Consider the following 20,212-nt stretch of genomic DNA (forward strand, 5'->3'; position numbering starts at 1 on the left):
ATCCAAAGCTAGGAAGTTGGATGGATTCCAGTAACCTGCTTATTTTACGTTAGTCATTGATTCCCTCATAATACTGTTCTTTCAGGGCAAATGAGTTTCATTAAATGCTGTACACTGGCTGCAAACATTGCACACTGCACATGGGCACTCTACCATGAACATGACCTCTACACTGGATGTGGACATTTCACACTGGACATGGGCTCTAAATTGTGCTCCTTACACCAGTACAATACACTGTGGGTGCTATATACTAGGTGTGTGAAACTCTACAATGTGTAGGGATAATCTTTAGATGTTCAGTCTTATATACCCTATACATTTTCAACAGGGACCTCTGAAAGGATTTTTGGAATCACTGGGAAAGTTGCAGAAGAAATTTTACACCAAAGGTCAGCGTTTGAAGTGCCCAATCCGCACCTACTTGGTCACAGCTCGCAGTGCTGCCAGCTCAGGGGCTCGTGCTCTGAAGACTTTGCGGAGCTGGGGTTTGGAGACGGATGAAGCTCTGTTCCTGGCTGGTGCTCCAAAGGGGCCACTCCTGCAGAAAATCCGACCACACATTTTCTTTGACGATCAAATGTTTCACGTGGAAGGTGCAAAGGAGTTAGGCACCATTGCAGCCCATGTTCCTTATGGAGTTAGTCAGAGATACAAGAAGGTGGAGGAGTAGGAGGAGGAGAGGGATTAATAGGGCTTTCTCTATTACAGAGCCTAGCATTTAGCTCTAACCTTGGGATCCATGACCCATACTTTGATGTTTTTGCACAGTCTCAGACTGCTTTTCCCACTGTGATTTATTTGCTACTAAAACCAGTTCCTTGCTGAACCCTCCCTTTCCCACCTCACTCACCCTCTCCAATATCTCACCCTGAGACAGCCCGCTCCCATTCTCACATTCATTTCATACACAATCCCAGCATCTGGGACAACAATGGGAGTCTGATTCTCTTACTGCGGTGTCTCAGGTGTGGAACTACAATGCGTGTACATCCTGAGGTGCCCACTTGGCACTGGGCGCTGTTCCTGCAGACTCAGCAAGTTACAACATGGGAAATCTATTGTTAAAATATCTCATTATAAAAAATCCTATGATAGAAAACATGCAGGATATGAGAGCTCTGGTGAAGTCACCTAGACTTGAAACTATTCTCACCATGGATGCTGCCTGACCCAATGTGCTCGCCAGCATTTTTTGTTTTCAGTACAAATCCCAGCATCTGCTACTTGCTCCCACATGGAAGAACTGATTAAAGGAGTGTGAGATCTCCTTTCAATGTGATTCTTTTGTGTGGATTTGTTCATTGCATGTTGCATTTGATATGAGGCGTTGGAATGAGCACCGCCACAGCATGCTGCAACAATTTACAGCTTCTATTTACAGTAGCAGTTTATTTAAGTATGCAGTAATATTTGACATAGCAGGACTCAAAGTAACAGGCTCTTCCCTATCCATGGCCCAAACCTTTCCAATAGTTGGAAGTGGAGACCATGGAAACAGCATATTGACTGTGTTGCATTCAGATTGCGGACGTTAAAACCATAACACATAGGAGTGGAAGTAAGGCCATTCGGTCCATCGAGTCCACTCCGTCATTTAATCATGGCTGATGGGCATTTTAACTCCACTTACCCGCATTCTCCCTGTAGCCCTTAATTCCTCATGACATCAAGAATTTATCAATCTCTGCCTTGAAGACATTTAGCGTCCCTGCCTCCACTGCACTCTGCGGCAATGAATTCCACAGGCCCACCACTCTCTGGCTGAAGAAATGTCTCCGCATTTCTGTTCTGAATTGACCCCTTCTAGTTCTAAGGCTGTGCCCACAGGTCCTAGTCTCCTCGCCTAACGGAAACAATTTCTTAGCATCCACCCTTCCAAGCCATGTATTATCTTGTAAGTTTCTATTAGATCTCCCCTTAACCTTCTCAACTCCAATGAGTACAATCCCAGGATCCTCAGCCGTTCCTCATATGTTAGACCTACCATTCCAGGGATCATCCGTGTGAATCTCCGCTGGACACGTTCCAGTGCCAGTATGTCCCTCCTGAGGTGTGGGGCCCAAAACTGGACACAGTACTCCAAATGGGGCCTAACCAGAGCTTTATAAAGTCTCAGCAGCACATTGCTGCTTTTATATTCCAACCCTCTTGAGATAAATGACAACATTGCATTCACTTTCTTAATCACGGATGCATGTTTACCTTTAGAGAATCTTCGACTAGCACTCCCAGATCCCTCTCTAAACAAATCTCACTCTGTTCTCACCACTTGTCTGCAAACATTTTTTTTGTTCCCCCTTTCAAATTGTGTGAATAGTGTGGGCACAGTTCCCCACACTCTGTGCTTGTGGATTCTGACTTTGTTAGGACTGCAACCACACTGTTAAATTAGAAGTTGGGTTTATTTCGCGGACGCCACAAATTGGAGTTGGTGGTACTTTGCTTCCTAAGCACATTTGCAAATATGTACAAAGAGCGATCAAATCAAAAAGGATAATGAAATCTTTCAATTAGCAAAGATAAAACCAGAGTCTGGAATTCCTTTGTGGTTGTGGTCGATCAGCTAGCTGGCAGATCAGGAGTCATGGAAAGTTTAAAATTTATTCAAAGATTTTCCAAGGAATTTTGTTGAAACTTAATTTCTGCTTTTCTGTTTTGATGAAAGTGCTTTATTCAGTTGCAGAGAGCACAGGTTTGGCTGCTTTTTTACAGCCAAAGGGTTTTCCTTCAAAGTGCAAAGATAGAGATTTGATATCATTAGTAAATGTTATATAACACAGCATAAACCCCTTGTATAAACAGGTTCAGTTCTGTGGGAGTCCTGAGACCAAACCTCCCCAGGATGGATTGGGATGGGGGGGTGGGGGGGAACAGAGCAGCTCTGGCAAATAGCATCAAAACAAAGTTTTTCAGTGGCCCATTTTGGCAGTTAGGTGTAAGCCATTAACAAGATTGGAGAATTTACAATTCTATTGTGTGGGCTTTATTTTGGAGACAATATGTCACCTTGGCACTTTCTAACATAAAGTTTTTATTCCAGTTCTATCAACAAGTACAAAGCATTGATCTTCAGCTTCAGAGAAGCTTCTGGAAGGCTATTGAATCACGACTGTAGCAGTTGTTTAATGATTTTTAAAACTGTAACTAATGCATACCTATTTATATATAAATGTTGATTTTAAATTCACCCATAACAGTTAGCTGCAGCCACAAGGAGACTGGAATCTGCTTCAGCTGAATCATCAATTCAATGTGAATCAATAAAAATGGATTGAAATGGGGGCTGGTGAAGGACTAGGGATGGAGTCTGAGCTTGTATCTGGCAAGGGTGAACACACAAAGCCAGCCAACAGCTCATTATTCCTGTACCAATGTCGACATTCTCCTCCCCCCAAGTCCCACCTGCTCAACAGCTTCTCCCCATATTCCTCACATTTACAAGATTGTGCTGATATGACTGAGCTAGTAATCCAGCACGGCTCAGGGACACCCAGGAGTGGGGGGGTCAGGTTGGTGGATTTAAAATTCATTTCAATCCAATATTAAAAACTAGTTGCAGTGATGGTAGCCATGAAATGACCACTCAATGTTGTACAAATCCAGCAGATTCACAGATGGTCTTCAAGGAAGAAAATCTGCTGTCCTTACATGGTCTGACTGACACATCACCCTGGACCCAGAAACTCCTAACAAACCTTTAAAATAGCAAAGCAAACTGTTTAAGAGCATTTAGGGAGGTGCCATAAATCCAGGCCCTACCAGTGGTTTTTGTATTTCTCAAAAGACTAAATTGAGTCTTATCCACTATCTGCCCGACTAATCAAATCCACCCACTTTCTCCTCACATCCCTGACTTGCTTTTTTATTGATATGCCTGATCTTTCTCTGGTACAGTTCTGCTGCCCTGCTCTAACAGTTTAAATGTGCCTGGAATGTGCAACACTGAGCAGGCTGTTGCAGTGAGAGGAGTGGGGGGGGGGCACTAAATGTTAAACATAGTCAGTGTATGGAACTTCCAACACTGAACAAAACAGCTCCTTTGTTGGATTGTTTGAGCAAATCATTGAATCCCTAGTGCGGAAACAAGCCATTTGGTCCAACTAGTCCACACTGACCGTCCGAAGAGTAACCCTCTCAGACCCGTTCCCTACCCTATTGCTCTACATGTACCTCTGAGTAATGCACTTAACTTACACATACCTGAACACTACGAGCAATTTAGCATGGCTGATTCAGCTAACCTGCACATCTTTGGATTGTGGGAGGAAACTGGACCACGCAGAGGAAACCCACACAGACATGGGGAGAATGTGCAAACTCCACACAGTCACCAGAGGCTGGAATCGAACCCAGGTCCCTAGTGCTGTGAGGCAGCAGTGCTAACCACTGAGCCAACAAATATTTAAAATAATTTTAAGTATGAGGTTTAGTTTGAATATTACTATTGAACAATGAATGTTGTATTAATATATCATGCAAGGTTCTGAGCACTTTATTTTGACAAAAGTTAAATTTTGATGTTATAACACATTACTTCATTTTGATACTGATACAGTGACAGTGGTGCTCATATTTACCACTTATCAGCATGGGTATATTGGGGAGCTGTAACTGAAGGGCATGGAGAGGGGACAATTGTGTCGACTGACTTAATATATGCCTCCTTTATTCAGCATTATTATGCCCCTTTGCTACTCTCGTTCTGTTACTGTGTTCCTGTGATTTTGCAAAGAGTATTACTGTTACTGCAGGATCATTGTGATTATGTTACTGTACAAATATTCAACTGTATTAAAATATCAGTTATGATGCCGTGAATGTTAAGCTATGACAGTGTTACAGGATCATTGTCAGTGATACATAATAGCCTCAACACTACAGGAATATCAATGAACCGTATGGCTTGTTTGATTGCTGTAGCACTGACTGCATAACTGAACTACTGCATTCAGGAAATGTCACTGGAATTGGATCGTTCAACAACTTCAGAAGGTCAAATAAAATTGGACACTGAGCCACAAAAGATGATCCTTAGGCAGTGATTAAGAGCTTGGTGTTTGAAAGAAACAGAGAGTCATAGGGATGAAACACCAGACTTTTGGACCCAGGAAACTGAGGAATGATTAAAAATCAAATGCTGCTCCAGAGTTCAGGATGAGGACTGCAGTGCTAGTGGAAAATTATGCAGCTACAGGAATAGCAACAGACAAGGCCATAAGGGTTTTTCAAAATAAGAATGAGAGGTTTAACATTCAGCCAGTGGAGGGTAGTAGTGAATTCTTAGGTAAGATTTAGGATATGGGCAAGAGAGTTTTGGCTATCTTCAAATTTGCTTTCATTGTAAGGTTGTAACTGTACACCGAGGCAGAGATAATATATATTGAAATTAATATTAAAGATCACTTTCTCACTGTATACATTTATTAGAGCGTTTGGTTCACTGTTTTTAATAAAGATCTGTTGTAATAGAATGACATAGTCTTACTTTGGGAAAATAATTTTTGATCCTATTCATAATAAGTAAAAACATGATGCTTCTCCACTGCCAGGTCTCAACCACATACTTGTCCAGGTCATTGCCACCTATCCTCTGCCATGATGCTTGTTCACACACCCTCACATGCATCTTTAAAAGAAAGAACTCCCTGAACAGACCGACCACACTTTTCACTGCAGCCTATTACACAGAACATAGAATACAGCATTGGAACATACCCTTCAGCCTACCATGTCTGTGCTGACCATGATGCCAAACTAAACTAATCCCACCTGCTTGAACATGATCTGGATCCCTCCATTCCCTAGGAGAAAGTGAGGACTGCAGATGCTGGAGGTCAGAGTTTAAAAATGTGTTGCTGGAAAAGTGCAGCAGGTCAGGCAGCATCAAAGAAGCAGGAGAATCGACATTTCGGGCATAAGCCCTCTATTTCCTGCCTGTTCGCATGTCTGCCTTAAACAACTCAAACATTGCTATCAGGTCTTCTACCTCCCTTGGCAATGCATTCCAGGCACCTATTACTCTGTGTTAAAAACTAAATTACCTCACACATCTCCTTTAGCTTTCCCATGCTCACCTTAAACATATGCTCCCTAGTTTTTGATACTTCCACCCTAGGAAAGAGACTGACTATCTACACCTCAAACTTTTATCAGGTCGCCCCTCAACCTCTGACTGTCTAGTGAAACTAATCCAAGTTTGTCCAACCTCTCATAACTAACATGCTCCAAATCCAGGTAACATTCTGATAAACCTCTTTTATGCCCCTCCAACGGCTTCATATGTTTCCTGTAATGAGGCAACCAATAGTCCAAATGTGCCAACTTTTGTACTCAGCGCCTGACTGAAGGCAGAAATGCAGTACACCTCCTTTACAACTAGGCAAAAGTGAGGACTACAGATGCTGGAGATTAGAGTCAAGATTAGAGTGGTGATGGAAATGCACAGCAGGTCTGGCAGCATCTGAGGAGCAGGAAAATCGATGTTTCGGGCAGGCACCTTTCATCAGGAATGAGGCTAGAAACCTCAGAGGTGGAGAGATAAATGGGAGAGGCTGGAGCTGGGGAGAAGGCAGTTGGGAATGCAATAGGTGGATGGAGGTGGGGGTAAAGGTGATAGGTCAGAGAGGAAGGTGGAGCAGATAGGTGGGAAGGAAGATTGACAGGTAGGACAGGTCATGAGGATGGTGCTGAGCTGCAAGTTTGAAACTGGGTAAGGTGGGGGGAGGGGAAGTGAGGAAACTGGTGAAGTCCACACCGATGCCCTGGGGTTGAAGGGTTCCAAGGCAGAAGATGAGGCGTTCTTCCTGAGTGGTGAGGAACTGGCGGTGGAGGAGCCCCAGGACATGCATGACCTCGGCAGAGTGGGAAGGGGAGTTGAAATGTTCAGACACAGGGTGGTGGAGTTGATTGGTGCAGGTGTCTTGGAGATGTTCCTTAAAGCACTCTGCGAGAAGGCATCCAGTGTAAATCAGCACTGATCCTTGTGGAACTTAATTGCTCACCACAGACCTCCTGTCAGTAATCCTCTGTCTCCCATGACCAAGCTAATTTTGCACTGAACTTGCCAACTCCCCATGGATTCCAAGTGACTTGATCTTCTGGACCAGCTTACCGTGATGGACCTTGTCAAATGCTGTAGTAAAACCCACACAGATAACATCTGCTGCCTTACCCTTAATCATTTTTGTTTCTTACTCAAAAACTCAAATCAGGTTTTGAGAGAAGACCACCTGGTACAGCCATGCTAGCTATCCCTCAGAAGTCTATTCTCCAAATCCTGTCCCTAAGAACTTTCTCAATAATTACCCTACCACAGATGTAAGGCTCACTTGCCTATAATTTCCTAGATTACCCTTGTTGCTCTTAAAGCAACAACATTGGTTATTCTTCAGTCTTCTGCGACTTCATCTGTGACTAAAATAGTGACAACAATCTCCCCCGCCCCTTGCCTCAATAGACAATAGGTGCAGGAGTAGGCCATTCATTATGATCATAGCTGATCATCCACAATCAGTATCCTGTTCCTGCCTTATCCACATAACCCTGGATTCCACTATCATTAAGAGCTCTATCCAACTCTTTTCTGAAAGTATCCAGAGACTTGGCCTCCACAGCCTTCCGCAGCAGAGCATTCCATACACCCACCACTCTCTGGGTGAAGAGGTTTCTCCTCAACTCTGTTCTAAATGGCCTACCACTTATTTTTAAACTGTGCCCTCTGGTTCGGGACTCACCCATCAGCGAAAACATGCTTCCTGCCTCCAGAGTGTCCAATCCTTTAATAATCTTATACATCTCAATCAGATCCCCACTCAGCCTTCTAAACTCAAGCATATCCAAGCCCTGTCGCTCCAATCTTTCAGCGTAAGATAGTCCCACCATTCCGGGAATTGACCTCGTGAACCTACGATGCACTCCCTCAATAGCCAGAATGTCGTTCCTCAAATTTGGAGACCAAAACTGCGCACAATATTCCAGGTGTGGTCTCACCAGGGACCTGTACAGCTGCAGAAGGACCCCATTGCTTCTATACTCAATTCCTCTTGTTATAAAAGCCAGCATGCTATTGGCTTTCTTCACTGCCTGCTATACCAGCATGCTTGCTTTCAGTGACTGATGTACAAGAACACCTAGATCTTATTGTACTGCCCCTTTACCTAACTTGACTCCATTTTAGGTAGTAATCTTGCCACCAAAGTGGATAAACACACATTTATCCACATTAAACTGCATCTGCCATGCATCCATCCACTCACCTAGCCTGTCCAAGTCACCCTGTATTCTCATAACATTGTCCTCACATTTCATCCTGCCACCCAATTTTGTGTCATCAGCAAATTTGCTAATATTACTTTTAATACCTTCATCTAGATCATCAATGTACATTGTAAAAAGCTGCAGTCCCAGCATTGATCCCTGTGGCACACCACTGGTCACCGCCTGCCATTCTGAAAGGGAGCCGTTCATCACAAATTTTTGTTTCCTGTCAGCCAACCAATTTTTCAATTCATATCAGTATTTTGCCCCTAATACCATGTGCCCTAATTTTGCTCACTAACATCCTATGTGGGACTTTATCAAAGGCTTTCTGAAAGTCCAGGTATACTACATCCACTGGACCTCCCTTGTCCATCTTCAGAGTTACATCCTCAAAAAATTCCAGAAGATTAGTCAAGCATAATTTCCCCTTCATAAGTCCATCTGACCTATCCTGTTACTGCTATCCAGATGTGTCGTAATTTCGTCCTTTATCATTGACTCCAGTATTTTTCCCACCAGAGGTCAGACAAACCGGTCTATAATTCTCGGTTTTCTCTCTTCCTCCTTTCTTAAAAAGTGGGACAACATTAGCCACCCTCCAATCCACAGGAACTGATCCTGAATCTATAGAACATTGGAAAATGATCACCAATGCATCCACGATTTCTAGAGCCAACTCCTTCAGTACCCTGGGATACAGACCAATTTCAGCTCCTTATTCAACTTATACACTACATCCAGGCTACTGTTTGGGGGCCTGTAGATAATTCCTATTAGGGTCTTTACCCTTAGAATTTCTCAGCTCTATCCATACTGACTCTACATCCCCTGATTCTAGGTCCCCCCGCACAAGGGGCTGAATATCATTCCTTACCACCAGGGCCACCCCACCCCCTCTGCCAGTCAGTCTGTCCTTACGATGGCCTTCTTCAGTAACCTGTGATAGATTCCATCAGGCCATGGGGACTTATCTACATTAATGTTTTTCAAGACACCCAACACACCTCATTTCTTAATATCAACATAGCCCTCACTTATCTTACCATCAGCAAAATCTTTCCCCTTGGTTTAAAATGGACTTCACCCACTTCCTCTGGTGCCATGCATAAATTCTCCCCTTTGTCATTGAATGGACCTGTCTTTTCCCTAGTTACCCTTTGTTCCTAATACATATACAAGATGCCTTGAGGTTCGCCTTAATGTTACTTTCCAAGGCATTTCACAACTCCTTCTTGTTCAAGTTCTTTTCTGCTTCCTTTATATACTTCAAGAGCCATGTCTGATTTAAGTTTCCTCAACTTTATATACAATTGCTTTTTGACTAGCCTTTCAGTATCTCTTATCATCCAGGGTTCCCAAATTGTAGTCCCATGTACTAATGCAGTCTCTCACTAACCTGTTATGCTCTTTCCATTAAAATAAATACATTTCAGACCTCTCAACCCACCATGATCATTAACCTGGCCCTGCCTGTTCTTCCTACCATACTTTCTTGATTCAGTCCTACTCTTCTCTTCAAACATTCCACACGCAGACCTACTGCTCTGGTACCCACCCCCTTTTCCACACTAGTTTAAATCTTCCCAAGTGGCACTAACAAATCTTGCAGATATGTGGGTGCCACTCAGTTTAGGGGCAACAGTCCTTCTTGCCTGGAGGAGATACCAGTGACCTAGATTTCTGAAGCACATTCTCCTACACCAGTTCAACTGTATTACCTTATTATTCCTAGCCTCATTGGCAGGTGGCACAGGGAGTTATCCTGAGATTACAACCATCGAGGTCCTGCTTTATAACTTCCCAATTAACTCCCTAAAATCCCTTTACAGGACCTCAACTCTCTTCCTGCCTATGTCATTAGTACCTCTGGTTGCCCTGCCTCCCCCTTCAGAATATCCTGTGCCCACTGGGACTTACTTGCCTCTGGCACTAGTGAAATAATGCACCATTCTGGAGTCTCATTCACAGCCACAGAAATGCCTGTCATGGCTATAAGAGTCACCCATTACGACCATTTGCCTAAGCTTCAACCCTTCCCGCTACACAATAGTGGCTGTCAAGGTGCTACAGATCTAGCTGCAGCTGCTGCTTTCTCCGGAGAGGACTTATCCAACAATATCCAAAATGATATACCTGTTTTGAGATGGGATTGGCCCCAGGGGTCTCCTGCACTGCCAGACCACACTTACTGGTCTTCCTGACAGTCACCCGTTTTTCTGTCATGTAGCCCTTACTAGTGGTGCAACCAGCACTAAATCTTATTAGTCGAAGGTCTGTCACTGACTGAATGCCGCATATTGTGCCATTGCTGTATGTTGAGGAGTTAGGGCCATTTTAAAACTGGGGATTATTTTTGTAGAACATGAATTCTGAGTTTCCTCCTCCTCTCTATTAAAAGGGCTGACAGAGGCTGGCTTCTGTTGACTGTCACTCACTGTAGGCACATATCACAGCCTGGAATGCTTTCAGGCATTCACTATCGTATTTCAAAAAGCTGTTTTATACATTAGATCAATCACACAGAGCACCAATGCCATACCAGCTCTCAGCTTTGTAAGCATCACTGTCATTCTGAAAATTTATACAGTTCCGATAAAGGTACACCCTCAGAACGGCAATGGCAGCATGTGTTTCAACGTAACACCAGAAAGTGTGACTATCAAATCTCTGCCACAACCAGGAACCCTCCCCATTTGACTGACACTCAGGTTTCAGCCAAAATAACTGGGAGCAACCCAAGGAGGCACTCGGCTGAAAGGTCATCCGGGTGGAACAGTGTCTGTGTCTCTGCCCCATCCCTCTCAATCCCTCTGTTTCTATTTATATTCCATGTTTCTAAGAGGGGCAGAGTTTTGTTTTTGTTGACATTACTGGAGAGCTGGAAACTGACTTCAGACAGATAGTCTGGATGTTGGTGGTGACGTTCTCAATAACAGCTTCACAATTAATCCTTTCAGCCTGCACACTGAAATGGCCTTGTGGAATTGTCACTGAATTAAATAATCCAGAGGCCTCGGTTAATACATTTGGGGGCATACGTTTAGCATCGCTGTTAGTAGCATTTAAAATCAAAGTTACCCAGGTTTGACCTGTACTTAAAAAGCAAGACAAACCCAACCCTGCCAATTACTGCTCCATCACCAGTAAAATGACAATGGAGTCACCGACCATGTTATCAAGCAGCACCTGCAAAAAAAAAACCTGCTCACTGACTCTGTGGGGTTCTACTGGGCCTACTCAGCTGCTGATCGCATTCCAGGTGTGTTGCTTTTTAAAGTGCGACAATGCTGCTCCTTTAACAAGATTATGTTGTCCTTGATTTTTTTTCCCCCCAGCAGTCGTAAAGGCAAGTTCCAAAATGTCTGGAGTTGATCCATTTGAAGAAGCTTTTAAGTTTAAAAAAAAAACTTGTACAATGAAAGATAAATGACAGTTCTCCCAGCTCAGCTTTTCTCTGATCTGGTTGGGGTTGGGTTCAGAGCTGCTAGTCAGTTTTGAGGCTGCTGATTAAAGGTGTTCCCTGCTGAATCACTGCGCCTTCTCTCCTGTAAGAACCGGTGTTGGATTTTTTTGAAAAGGGGCATTTATGGGGATTGTTACAAGTAGTTAGAACAAGATCATTAAGTTTGGATAATCTATTGGGTTTTCTGATAGGTTAAGTTATTCTGTTCTCTTTTGTTTGTGTTTCATTTGGTAATCTTGCAATAAATTGTTTTGTTTAAAACTAAGTGGTTGGGCCAGCTGCATCAGTCCTGGAATATGCACTCTACACCTGCTTAAAACAACCAGCAAAGTTAGGGCCCAAGCTGCTGTCTTGAAATGTTTTAAGGGGGTCCAGCCTGGCCCATAACAAGATAATATAATGGAGACTAAGAAAATGATTTTATAAAGATTTTATTCAAGCGACGCAGGGAGAGATCTGTCTGATTTATTAGACTGAAGCAAGCCTCTTTAGCATGCATGATTACCCTTATACTATCAGCACCCTCTTATCTATATTCCAACCTTCCTTCAGAGATAAAGATGTTCCTCTGTGTCATTGGTTCATATGTCCTTCAACCTGTCAGAGTATAAACAATCAATCAATCTCACCCCAGGTGTTGCTGAATACTTATTTTTCAATCTCTGCCCTACACTGTCATCATCCAAGGCCTTCTTAGAACATTTTCATTAGTATCGTTCCCTGTCTACACAGGGTCTACAGAGATCCTACTGATACTAGCCTCTAAATTGCTTTTAGTGTCAAGGTATCATTTATCCCTTAAAGTGTAACATCGAAAAGTCCCACAACATCGTCTTGATCCAAAAAAGGATAAAAGAACAAAAGTCTAGAGGTGAGGTGAATATAACTGCTGAGGTAGTGTTACTATTTAATAATTCTAAGCTGTCAGTGTGGGCACAAGTAGAATCGCCCTGCAGACTCTCACTTTCAGCTCTCATGCTCCACACATTTACCCATAAGTCAATGAGCGCTTTTGCAAAGAGCTAGCAAAAGGCCATTTGCTACTGGAGAAGAACACTGACCCTGGCCATCTAATCTTCTTCTACACAAATCAGTCTCCAACACACTATCATCCCCACACTCCTCTGCATCTACCCAGCAGCCCTCCATCCATCTCCACATGCAACTCTTGGTCTCCATGTCCACCGGCCCATATCTTATGCCACATCTCCAATCATGTCCCTCCTTCACCCTCCATCTCATCTGTTTTTCTCTAGATACGCCAACTAACTGTGTATACATGATTCTGCTTGAATGCAGTGAGCTCCAAGTGCACGGCAGTCCACGCTCACTTTGATTTATTTGCCTCCCTAATCTTCAGCCCAGTTTTCTTCATTCACTGGGATTAAGTGCAGAAAACCATCAGCACTAATCTTTATATATAAAAAACTAAAACATGAACTCTCCCAAATCAAAACAGGAACTCTACTGTTTCATACAGCACAAAGCAAATACATTAAATAACTTGATAAACCTGAAGCTTTCCATTTTCAATAAAGAACCCCACTGTTTGCAGGAGCTCGAGACTGACTAATGGTCAAGTCAGGAGCTGGGCAGTAACCCAGGTGACCACGCAAGACCCAGGAGTAAAGCAGATAAACCAATTGAATGAGGGTGAGGAGTAGACTGGGGATCTCAGAACACTGGCTGGATCCAGAACCCAGTCCATGGTTGCATTCTGCGTATAGTGCAAGTACAAATTTCCTGTTGCACCAACAGACCCGGGAGCAACAGAACAGGAGCTGAAGAGGCACTGTTGGTCCAATCTGCAGTCATGCTGCTCCATTCACCACAGGCTGCAGTATTCGCGAGAAACTGGGAGTGGGCCAGGTTTCACTATCTCCTGTTGGGCTCAGTTCACTCCAACTTTGACTCCATGACTGAGTGAACTGCAATTGGTTCCTGATGAGCTTCTGGTAGCTGCTGATTATTAGCAGGATTACCGCTGTTCTCCAAGGTACCATAGGAGAAGGAGCCACTGAGTTCTGGCTGTACTGGGCTCTTCTTATCAAACATGCTCCTCAGTCCTGGAAAAACAAAAGGTTCAGATATTACCAGGTCTTAGCAAAGCAGTGCTGTCGAAGAAAGGAAAGGCACACGGGCAGCGACAGCCAAGGAGCATTAAAGGATTGGAAATTGGGGAAAAATAATAGAACTTGGTAGTTACAACTTCAGAATATGTTGAATAGGTAGTAGAGACTTGTGCCTGGCACATTTCATGGCAATGGGAGAGCTCTGCCTTGAACCTTGCATTTGCAGCAAGCTCTCCCCTTTCTAGTTGCTCTGACTCATGTCCAGGATTTCCAGAATCTCTGGGGGCCTTGCTCCACGCTGAGGATTTCCTGAACAACAGACTTCTGGAGGTGGTCACTTCACAGCTACAGAGTCCAGGAGAATTGAGTGAGCAAGTGGCCATCAAGTCGGGTCAGAACAGGTAGACAGTGCAGGAATCCTGACTGCAACAATCTCAAACTAGTTTTTAAACAAAGAATACTCATGAGGTGTCATGGCCTGGGAGTGCAGTCTACACACATGCATAGCATTTGACAGCAAACAACTGTGATGAACTGCAGTGATCAGAGAAATGTGATATTCAGTGTGATGGACTGGCACAGCTGCACATGCTCAAAGGCTGGTTTTCTCCTTGGTGTCAGGAGAAAGGATATCATTAAGGGGGTGCTGTACATTTTAAATGGACACAGGCAAGTCAGAAGTTATGGTCTATGTGTCATCATTTAACGAAGGCTGAAGGATTACCTGATACCGAACGGAATGAACAACAAGAAATTAGTGTATTAAAAGTTAATTGGGGCACAAATTGCTTGTATAAATATGGACAGCACATGTGGCTGAGTACAGGTTTTAAGGCATGTAGCTAACAAATAAAGCTCTCACAAAGGAGTGTGTACTTGAACTCTGTTTAAGTACAGTTATCTTTTGGAAAATAACACACGAGGAAACCAGCAACTCAGGACTGAGATCCTGCAGTCAAAATTACAATCATTCGAGCAATAGGAAGTTCAGAAGTAAGTTAAAAAGGAAGAACTCAAAGTTAGTGGTATTCAGATCCTACACAAGTGAGCAGTGTATCAGGAAAAGAAAGGAATTTAATATCCAACTTAATAATCAGTGCAGACTGAAGGCCCCAGTCCAATTCCAGGATAGGTGGTGGATAGTCTGCACATATCGGAGCTGGAATCAATGTCCTTACAGATAGGCCAATTGTGGGAAAATTAAATTAAATTCACAAAGAAAGGAGAAACAGAATATAATCAGACAGTTGAAATAAAATGCACAAAAAGTCAGTGAAAAGGGGAGTATAGAAAGACAGACATTCAAAATTAATAGGCAGAAAAAAAAACGGATGCCCGTGCTCATATCATCCAGAGAGGCTAGAAAACTCTGACTAATAGGAGTGATCAAACAGAGCAAGAAATGTTAGCGTGACCAAGGTTGGCTTGATAAATAAGTGCAGTTACTACATGGAAACATGATATGTCAGCAGTATTGGAAACTTGACTCAAACATCAACTGGAGGGATGTATTATTTACAGCTGCAATGTATTCAGTGTAAGTAAAAGAAATGATGCAGGGAATGGAAGATGTCAATGTTAATCAAAAGATATAATTACACCATTAGAAAGGGATAATGAACTCAAGGACTAAAATAGAGAATCTATTTTTGTGAGCAGATGGCAATGTGGAAACATTATACTACCAAATGGAAAGGAGATGGAAGTAGAAATCAGAAAGCTGTAAAGAACAAAGTATTAATATTGCGAGACTATAGCTATACTTACAAAGACTAGTGTCATGAAATGGAAATCAGTTAAGGGATAGAATGCAAATAGTGATAAACTTATTTCTCAGACTGGAGGGGAGCATGTCCATGTGGACATGCTAGGTGTTCCAGCTGGCTCCTACAGTTCAACGATGTGCAGATTAGGCGAACCGGCTATGATAAAGTGCCTGTAGAAGACGGTGTGTGGGCTAGGTGGATTAGTCATGGTAAATATAGGGTTATGGGGAAAGGGTATGGTGGGGGTCGTTGCTTTTAGGACATTCGGTGCATTCAATGGGCTACATGGCCTCTATTTGCACTGTTGGAATTCTATGATGTCCCTCCCCACCTAAACTCAAAAAAAAAGACAGTATTAGGACGCTGCTCTTCTGATATATTTCAATAACTTGGATCCCAGGCCATCATTACGAAGTCTGCAGTAAACACAGAACTCATTTGTGATAAACCACAGTTAGTATAGCAATAGATAGCAACTTCAGCTGGTGAAATGGGCAGACACATGCTGAATGATCCATTGCTGAAAAGCACTTTGGAATGAAAACTGATACCAGGCAATATTAGTTAAGTTTGAAATTTTATAAGGGGGTGTAGGAACAAAGATCCAGAGATGCACATCCACAAGTTTTTAAGATGGTAAGACAATTTGATAAAACTGATTTTAAAAATTATTCAGGCTCTTTAGTTTTGTGAACAGAGAGTACACAGATGCAAGGATACTTCGTATGAATGTTTTATATGGAATTTATATGAATCATCAACTGGTGGACTGTAATCAAAGCTGCACACCACATTTTGGGATGAATGCCAAAAGCACTGGAAAAAGCGTAGAGAGGAAGTAACTAGAATGGTATCAGATGAAAGACTAATCATTGTGGAGATACTGGACAAATTGCAATTATTCTACTTAAAGCAGAGAATATAGATTTGAAAAATCTATCAAAACAAAGGGTTTTGATAGTAGATGGCCTTTCCTCTATCTTATTGACACACTCTCTCTTAACCATCTGCCACTAACCTGGAATCACATCCATCACGACATATGGTTCAAACATCTTCTTCTTCTTACTCTGTGTAGTCAAAAATACTCCTAGGAAAGCGATGCAGGAGCTAAGAAAATGAAGACTAACAATTAAAAAAAGTCAGATTAATTCATGCAATTGCTCTTATCATAAATTTACTGAAGGACAAGAAATGGAGACAAGGAATGGACTTTCCATTTTTACAACAAAGTGTAGAGCTGGCCTGTTTAAGAGCAAGTCCCCTCCTGCCCAACCAACCAGCAAGATTGACTGCTAGACCAAGTGCTGAAAATGTGTTGCTGGAAAAGCCCAGCAGGTCAGGCAGCATCCAAGGAGCAGGAGATTCAACGTTTCGGGCATAAGCCCTTCTTCAGGAATGGCTTATGTCCCGAAACATTGAATCTCCTGCTCCTTGGATGCTGCCTGACCTGCTGTGCTTTTCCAGCAACACATTTTCAGCTCTGATCTCCAGCATCTGCAGACCTCACTTTCTCCTGCTAGACCAAGTGCCAATTAGGTCCCATCCCACATAAACCTACTGACCAGCATTGAGCAGCAGCGGTAACACCAGGTCCAAGGCTGGAGGTATATAACTTAATGGGACAATGGCACAAGTGCTGGGACAGGAAGGAGCTGCACATTAGTTCTGATAATTAGTTCACAGTAAAAGTGAGAATAGGATTACAAAAAGAAAGGGGATTTATAGCCATTAAAGATCTACAGCAAAGGCCCTTCAACCAAACAGCATGGACAAAAGAAACCTAACTATTCTAAGCCCATTTTTTAACATTTGGCCTACCACCATCTGTGTTTTGGATCACAAATGCACATCCAGACGATTCTTGAATGTGATGACAGTTTCTGTCTCTATAATCCTTACAGACAGCGAGTTCCAGATTGCCATTACTCTCTGGGTGAAGAAGATCCTCCTCATATTCCCTCAAACTTCTGCCCCAGGTTATTGGTCCCTCCATCAAGGGAAAGGTTTCTTCCTGTCGATCCTACCAACACCCTCAATTTTATACATCTCATTCATTTCTCCCCTCAGACTACTCTGTTGTAAGGAAAGCAACCCCAAATTCTGTCCCCAAACTCCTCATAAGTGAAACTCTCCTGCCCAGGCAGCATCCTCGTAATTGTCCTCTGTACCCTCTACAATGTAATTACATTCCTCCTATAATGTGGATTCCAAAACTGCACATAGTACTCTAGCTGTGGCTATGTTTTAAACAGTTTCAGCGTAATTACTCTGTTCTTAAATTCGATGACTCAATTAATAAAGGCAAGTATACCATATGCTTCCACAGCCAGGGAAGACAATAACCTAGTGGTATTATTGTTAGACTATTTATGTAGAGACCCAGACAATGTTCTGGGGACTTGTGTCTGAATCCTGCTATGGCAGATGTGGAATTTAAATTTAATAAATATCTGAAATTAAGGGTTGAATGATGACCACAAAATCGTGTAAAAACCCATCTGGTTCACTAATGTCCTTCAGGGAAAGAAATTTGCCATCATCACCTGGTCTGTGCAACTCCAGACAAAAGCAGTGTGATTGACTCTCAATTGCTAAATCGGATGAATCACCTAGCATCAAGCTACGCACTGGAAAAGACAACAGAAACAGCTCTGTTGACTCTGCAAAGTCCTCCTCACTAACATCTGGGGGCCAGTGGCAAAATTGGGAGAGCTGTCTCACAGCCTAGTCAAGCGACAGCCTGACCTTATCTGTAATATAAGGTTCCAGGAGTATGACTACATCCTAGACACAACCATCACATCCCCGGATACGTCCTGTCTCACTGGCAGGACAGATCCAGCAGAGGTGGGAGAAAATGAGGACTGCAGATGTTGGAGATCAGAGTCAAAAAGTGTGGTCCTGGAAAAGGAACAGCATCTGAGCAGCAAGAAAATCGACGTTTCGAGCATAAGCTCTTCATCAGAATGTGGGAGGACCCCAGGGGGCTAAGAGATAAATGGGAGGGGGGAGGAGGCGGCTGTGAGGATGGTAGTTGAGAATGCGATATGTAGATGAAGGTGGGGGCTGATGATACTAGATTGTAGAGCAGGGTGGAATGGATAGATGGGAAGGAAGATGGACAGGTAGGATAGTTCAAGAGGGTGGTGACGAGCTGGAGGTTTGGATCAGAGTTAGCTGGGGGTGGTGAATGAGGAAACTAATGAAATCGATATTGATCCTGTGACTGGAGGCTCCCAAGATGAGGCATTCTTCCTCTGGGTGTTGGGTGACTAGGACTTGGCAGTGGAGGCGGCCCAAGACTCGCATGTGCTTGGCAAGGGAAGGTACCGGCAATGGAACGTGGGTTGGTGGGGGGCTTGGACAGAACAAGGGTTTCTGCGGAACACAGATAGGGGTGTGGAGGAAAATATATTCTGATGGTGGGGTCTGTTTGTAGGTGGTGGAAATGGCAGAGGATAATGTGTTGTATGGCATTGTTGTCCACGTGGAAGGGGAAATTGTGATCCTTGAAGGAATGTCCTGGAGTGGAACTGGTCTTCCTGGAAGCAGATGTGGCAGGGGCAGAGGAATTAGGAGCAAGGAGGAGTTGTAGTCCAGACAGCTGTGGGAGTCGGTTGGTTTGAAGTAGATGACCGTATTGAGTCGTCGCCAGAAATGGCAATGAAGAGGTCCAGGAAGGGGAGGAAAGTTTCTGAGATGGTCCAGGTGAACTTGAGGTAAGGGTGGCAGCGCAGTGGTACAGTCAGGAGGGAGTTCCTCTGGGAGTCCTCAACATTGAGTTTGGACTCCATGAAGTCTCACAGCTTCAGGTTGAACACAGGCAAGGAAACCTCCTGCTGATTACCTCATCTGATGAATCAGTAGGATGGCTAAAAAATAATCAACAGGTACACTCTGGAGTACAATGAAAATGAAGAAATATCCCAGTACATAAAACGGGAAATGTGGAGTAATAGTGAGCAGATGTCCCTTAGTGGGAGAGCCCAAGGAATGAAGAATGAAAAATGAAAAGGAAATAGAAACAAAATGATAGAGACTTTGTGATAGCATTTTGTATGTGTCTTCACAATATAAAACACAAAAAGCATTGCAAGTTCAATCAAAAGCATTTGGGACAGTGATCTAGGAGGAAAAGAAAAGCTATTTAAAGAAATCACAAGTCATTAAAGAATACTAATGAGAGTAAAATCTGACAACTTTGGACCGGACTGTCTGCATTTTAAGGTCTGAAAGAAAGTGACTGCAAATACAGTGGTGCATTAGTTTTAATCTTCTAAAACTCCCTAAATTCTGCACAGTACCAGCATATTGGAAAAGCACAAGTGTGACACAGCATCCAAGGGAAGGAGAAAGAAATCAAGAAACATTAGATTAGCTGGTCCAATGTGTTATCACTTGGTCTGCCACTACTTACTACCCATTGTTAGCCACTCATCGTCCCCATTAGCATCTTCTACACTGACCATTATCCACACCTTTGCCTGTCTAACTATTCTCTCTCTTTAGGCTCTATCTCCATCTATTGTTTACTCCTTAACCCTCACCCAACCCTATCATCAGCATAAAACCAACTTCTAGCTACCATCAGTTCTGAAGAAGGGTCACTAGGCCTGAAATGTTAACTGATTCCACACCATAGATAT

General features: G+C 43.1%; 2 protein-coding genes across 2 annotated transcripts in view; one reads left to right on the plus strand and one right to left on the minus strand.

The window, feature by feature from the left end:
* Positions 1 to 5,477, plus strand: part of LOC132830108 (cytosolic 5'-nucleotidase 1A-like) — a 40,988-nt gene extending 35,511 nt beyond the window's left edge. Inside the window, exon 6 of the mRNA XM_060847586.1 lies at positions 332 to 5,477. Coding sequence (XP_060703569.1) covers positions 332 to 673 — 342 coding nt within the window. The 3' untranslated portion in view covers positions 674 to 5,477. The remainder of the gene's footprint in view (positions 1 to 331) is intronic.
* Positions 4,543 to 20,212, minus strand: part of nipal3 (NIPA like domain containing 3) — a 61,703-nt gene continuing 46,033 nt past the window's right edge. Inside the window, exons 10-11 of the mRNA XM_060847585.1 lie at positions 16,582 to 16,673; positions 4,543 to 13,791 (exon numbers count right to left, since the gene is read on the minus strand). Coding sequence (XP_060703568.1) covers positions 13,622 to 13,791; positions 16,582 to 16,673 — 262 coding nt within the window. The 3' untranslated portion in view covers positions 4,543 to 13,621. The remainder of the gene's footprint in view (positions 13,792 to 16,581; positions 16,674 to 20,212) is intronic.

This window comes from Hemiscyllium ocellatum, chromosome 30 (genome assembly GCF_020745735.1).
Source record: "Hemiscyllium ocellatum isolate sHemOce1 chromosome 30, sHemOce1.pat.X.cur, whole genome shotgun sequence".
Classification (NCBI taxonomy): domain Eukaryota; kingdom Metazoa; phylum Chordata; class Chondrichthyes; order Orectolobiformes; family Hemiscylliidae; genus Hemiscyllium; species Hemiscyllium ocellatum.